This window comes from Aegilops tauschii, chromosome 3 (assembly GCF_002575655.3).
Source record: "Aegilops tauschii subsp. strangulata cultivar AL8/78 chromosome 3, Aet v6.0, whole genome shotgun sequence".
Lineage (NCBI taxonomy): Eukaryota > Viridiplantae > Streptophyta > Magnoliopsida > Poales > Poaceae > Aegilops > Aegilops tauschii.
The window spans coordinates 620,355,231-620,360,377 of NC_053037.3; the positions used below are offsets into that span (position 1 = coordinate 620,355,231).

General features: G+C 42.6%; 1 protein-coding gene across 1 annotated transcript; it reads right to left on the reverse strand.

The window, feature by feature from the left end:
- Positions 1-581: 581 nt before the first annotated feature.
- On the reverse strand, positions 582-1,649 carry LOC109752906 (uncharacterized). Its single transcript, XM_020311816.1, has one exon. The coding sequence runs from the start codon at positions 1,647-1,649 to the stop codon at positions 582-584; it is 1,068 nt and encodes a 355-aa protein (XP_020167405.1).
- Positions 1,650-5,147: the final 3,498 nt, after the last annotated feature.

The window sequence follows — 5,147 nt, forward strand, 5'->3', positions numbered from 1 at the left end:
GCGCTGGCTGTGCAAATCGGGCTGACAGAATTGAAGCGAGTCTAACAAGGCCCTCTCTGCATTGAGTCTGACTGCTCCCAAGTGTTAAGGAGCAATAACAAGTTTGCTCACGAATTGGCTGCGCATGCAAGGAAGCATGGGGATGTGGTCATCTGGTGCTTCTTGCTGACGTCCCCACTGAGTTGAGAGCTCTACTATTGGAAGACTGTTACCAGCCTAGTACGGCTCCTTAACACTTGGCTTTGTGCCTTTGTCGCAAAAAAATATAACTACATTCAGTCATCGTGTGAGCTTTCTAACATTTATGTGTGAACAGCAACCCAGCAAGCCCGCTCTCTCTTGACAAAGCTCCTACCTCACTGATCAATCCTCCAAGATTGCTGTTTTTCTATAACAAGGAAAGAAGATACTACTCCTATAACTCCTTACGATACTTAAGAAAAACACTAACAATCTAAGAAAGGACTAAAGGTTAAGGAAGCTAATAATGCAGATTATTCCTTCATAGGCTCATAACTTGTGAGCGCGACATTTGTAGACAGCTCAATACACTAAAGCCAGAGAGTCCAGACTAGCGCTAGCTATATGTCCGGAGGCACAACCCACATGCCACCATTTGTACTGGACCTACTGGTACTACCCTTCATGAAGTATTGTATCGACCTGATCCTCTTCAGGTCATCACCAGCCACGTCTTTCTTCATGTCATCTTCCATGTAGTATATCTGGTGGTCGCTGTCATTCCAGGTTGCCAAGAATACGGTGCTTCTAGGGATGACACCGTGTTTATCTAAGCAACCATGACGGGTGTAGTATATGCGGTTTCTCTTTATGTTGCAATGTGTATCCGCTGGCACGTGCACCACCTTAGAGAATGTCTTCCCTAAAAATAAGGCGTAGTCATCCAAATTTGTCACCTCTAGCCACTTGTGCTTGTAATGTGCCTTGGATCCATCATCATGGATGTCAACAAGCAGGAACACCTTGAAGAAAGGCTCCGAGCTTATAGACCATGTGGTCTTGAAGGCTAGAGCAAGCTTTCCATTCATATCGAATATGTGGTAATCTTTGACATAGTCTATACTGCTAGGATGGTTGACCACCAACGGATAGGCAGCAGTGATCATGGGCGCACCGTCCTTGTTCACGCCAATCTCAAACTTGACGAGTACACCTTGATAGTATAGGGCATAGAGATTCCCGTTGCAGAAGGTGATGTCGGCAAGGTTTCCCGATGGAGATCCTTGTATCGTCCATCCGCCCTCGGTACAACCAAGTCTACAGAGGGCAACGCCGCAGCTGAGTGTCATGGCGGCGAGGATACAGTCACCCGAGGTTGGCGCCTGGGAGAATACAATTTTCAAAAGATGGACATGGGTTGCACGGACGACCTGCCTCTGCTTCTCGGCCAGCGTCACCTCTACGCCGGAGAACAGGTTCACGATCCTTAGAGCCAGGAGGTAGTAGACAAGCCAGCCGCCGTCATGGCCGCCGATGATCCAACACACCACGGACTTTCTGGGCACCGTCACGACAGTGCCGTCCTCAGGGCAGTAAGCCGACTTGGTTATATTGCCGTCGTACTTCGATAGGAGAAGCCACGGGAGCAGTGGCATGGGAGGCGCCGCGCGCGCGACGGCACTGGCCATATTGGTATTAATAAGGAGATACGATTACATGCATATCCACATTTCCTCCACAACTTTGTGGTAGAGATTTCAAGCTATGCTCCACCCACCCATGCTTTTATCATATGATTTTCAAGCTTGAATCCATTTTATCTTTCAAACAGAGAGGCTAGTATATAAACGGTTTGAATGTTTGTGTTCCTTAAAATAAGAGCTTTGAAGCAATACCACTCTTGGATAAATTTTGAAAAGTTTAAATTTCAATTCTAAAAGATGGTAAAACTTTATGAAACATGATTATGCACTCCAGGACACGTCAAACACTAATAAAACTTGATAAGCACGAATGTTAATACAAACTCGCAATATTATTATTGAAGCACACTGATACGAAAGAAATATTTTGATATTGTCTAGAACATGAAGAACCACATTGAACCTTTTTGGCATAATGCTGACAACTTATGCCCTTTTCATGCAACATGCTAAACTCTATGGAACACACTGATGTACTCTAGAACACGAAAAATTATACAGAAACTTGATAAGAACGAATGTTAAATGCAAACTCATAATAGTGTGTTTGAAGCACATTTACCAAGTGTTCCCAAGTTCTCCATGTATCACTTCGATGCTCATTGACACACAATAAATCCCTATGTGACATTTTGATACATTAAGTACAATCTGCTAGGCAAATTTCTATTGTTGTTTCTAGTTTCATACAATTTCATCAGTTTTTAAAATTTATATTTCAAATTTTGTCAAAATCGACATTGGTCTCATTTCCAAGCTCTGTCATCAGGAATACAAATATGCAAAGAGATCATAAAATCGTACTTCTGATATAAAAAGATATAAATAATACTAACATGGAAAAAATTTGGAAAAGGAATGGAGTGGATGAGAGAAAATGGAGATACGTGCAATGGGTTATACCATTTATATTACACAACTATAGTGCATGTCCCAGAAAGATGCATGCACAGGATATCCCTTCACGGTAGATTATACATTGCCAGGTACAAACAACTGCCAAGGCAATCCATGGGGATCGACCCGTAAAGGAAAACAAAATGACTAGTCACTACATAGTCCACCCAAGACACTAGGCTCCATAGAGTTTAGCCGGGTGGACATCACTACATTGTCGACCCGTAAAGGAAAAGATAGTGTCTTCGGTGCTGGTCTTCCGTGGATGCGGTCTTTGTTCATCTTTGTTTGGGTGTTTACATGTTTGATCCTTCTGATCTATGACTTTCTTCATCGGCGATGGTTGCTACTCTGGTGCGCTGGTCCTATGGGGCCTTAGCACGACGACTTCCTGACTATCTACTAGAACAAGGTTTGCCTGGCTCCGGCAAGGGAGGGGCTTAATAATTTTTCATTTTCTTTCAATTAGCTTTGTTAAATCAGCTCGCTAAATGTTTGTGCGGTATTTATTCTTTTATATCATTTTTGAAAATACATGCTCCTATCTGTGTGACCTGTAGAGATGTTGTCATATTTATATCTGTTGGATGAAGCTTAAAGCATAAGCATGAAACGACCAGTACATAGGAACATCAGATGCGTGTCTTTCTGTTCCAACATTGGGGCAGCAAATCTTTTGGAGCAAATCTATTAGAGAGTTATAGTTGTTTTGTACTTATATGAGGTGCTTTCTACAAATTTCACAGGATAGAGGCATTCAGCTTCCACCATGCAAGTACATATTTCATCCAACGCCTCTGCTATCCCTGGTGCACCCGGAGTACTCTACTTTGGAGAGCTCCGGTTCGAATCCTGCCTATTGCAGTGGGCCTATTTTTTTTATTTAGTGGAGTAGTGATAAAAAGAAAATCTAGTTACCATTTTTTCTGAGACAATTCCACGAAGCTTTATTAATTCGTCATAATGTTTACAGGGACGCACGGAAGATTCCCCGGGTGCCCCAACCAAAATGGCGGCCAACTCCCAGGGTAAGTGCATGCTTCACTAAATTGTGAGCTTCAAAATTTGAGCTCCTACGTTCATGAACTATATTACAGAAAGTAAAGAAAAAAGAATGGCTTATAATCTCTTAGAAAATCTAGTTACCTAGACCGGAGTCTCGATACCGCATCTACCACCAGGCCAAGAATTTTTTTTCAAGGGGCCAGGCCAATAAGTTAATTTTGTCATGTATACATGCAAGCTTTATTTTACCTCGTTCAGACATTAAAATTCAATAAAAGGTGACATTTCCGGAAGCTATTCAATATGTTTGGACTTCACGGAAATTACCGAAAACTGGCCGGTTTCAAAAAATCTAGTTCGCAAAATAAAATCCATGACCCAGACTCAATCTGGTACATCGGCAAGCTTATTTGCCGTGCCCCTATCTTATCCGTCTTTCACATCCATCGTCCACCATAGATCCTAGCCGGAAGCCGGACATGGCCTTGTCTAGGCGCTGCTTGCCGACGTTGGAGAGGAGCTCAAAGAATGTGCAATATATTGCACATCTTTCCCCGCTCATCCTCCCAGCCACTCATCGTCACAATCTTCGGCTCCCAAACTATCATGCGCTAAACTGAGTACACTATTATTTGGTGATCATATATTTATCAAGCCATGTATGTGTGAATCTCTGAAAATATATATAGTCTCTGAAAATTTTGAATTGTTCACCCTCCAAGACACATGCTTACAATCCATATTGACGTCTGACCTGAACTTAATTAGTTACAGATTTTGACCATTGGATTATCAATCGCTACACATGTTTGCAAGAAGATAGACGTTTTGGAGGAACCTACGAGTTTATCGAGAATGTTCCTTCTCCCTTCTTTTTATGGCCAAGTGGTATTACATGGCCCGACATGCTGGGCTCTATAGCTGGCGGCTGGCGCCTCCCAGTCTAACCATCACCACCACTACCTGCTTGCCATGCAGTTCAAAGATGTATGTGAACAATCTACAGTACGTAAATCCATAGAGCACATTGTTATGAAAGGCGATGTCCAGGAGATCCTTATACCTATCTGTGTCACAACCTCGCGTCGTCCACCCTGTTGTACGGGGAACAAACCATGCAGAGACCCTTCCTGGTCGTGTCTGCTATCGCCTGAAGAAAGATCACCCTCCAGGCCTCCACGTGGACACAGCCACCGGCCACTGTGGACATATTTAAGACAGAAAACAAAAAGTGAGTCCAGTACTACACTTGCAATACTAAGGCCCTGTTTGTTTGGGCTTTTGCTTTTGCTTTTGCAGCTTTTCCACTTTGGCCAAAAAGTCATAAAAGCTCCTAGATAGGTGCTTTAGAGCTTTCATGGCTTTTGGAGCTAAATATTGTTATATCGATACATCAAAAGTCATAAAAGCTTCAAAAGTACCAATTTAGAAGCTTTTATGGCTTTTTGGCCAAAGTGGAAAAGCTGCAAAAGTAGAAGCAAAAGCCCAAACAAACAGGGCCTAAGAGCTAGACACTGCAAAACAAGGAGAATTCAAAATACATAAAAAGAACGATGCACAACACTGCTATTTTGCATATAC

Excerpts from the sequence above, each read along its gene's own strand:
- LOC109752906 (XM_020311816.1), bottom strand. The coding sequence starts at position 1,649 with ATGGCCAGTGCCGTCGCGCGCGCGGCGCCTCCCATGCCACTGCTCCCG.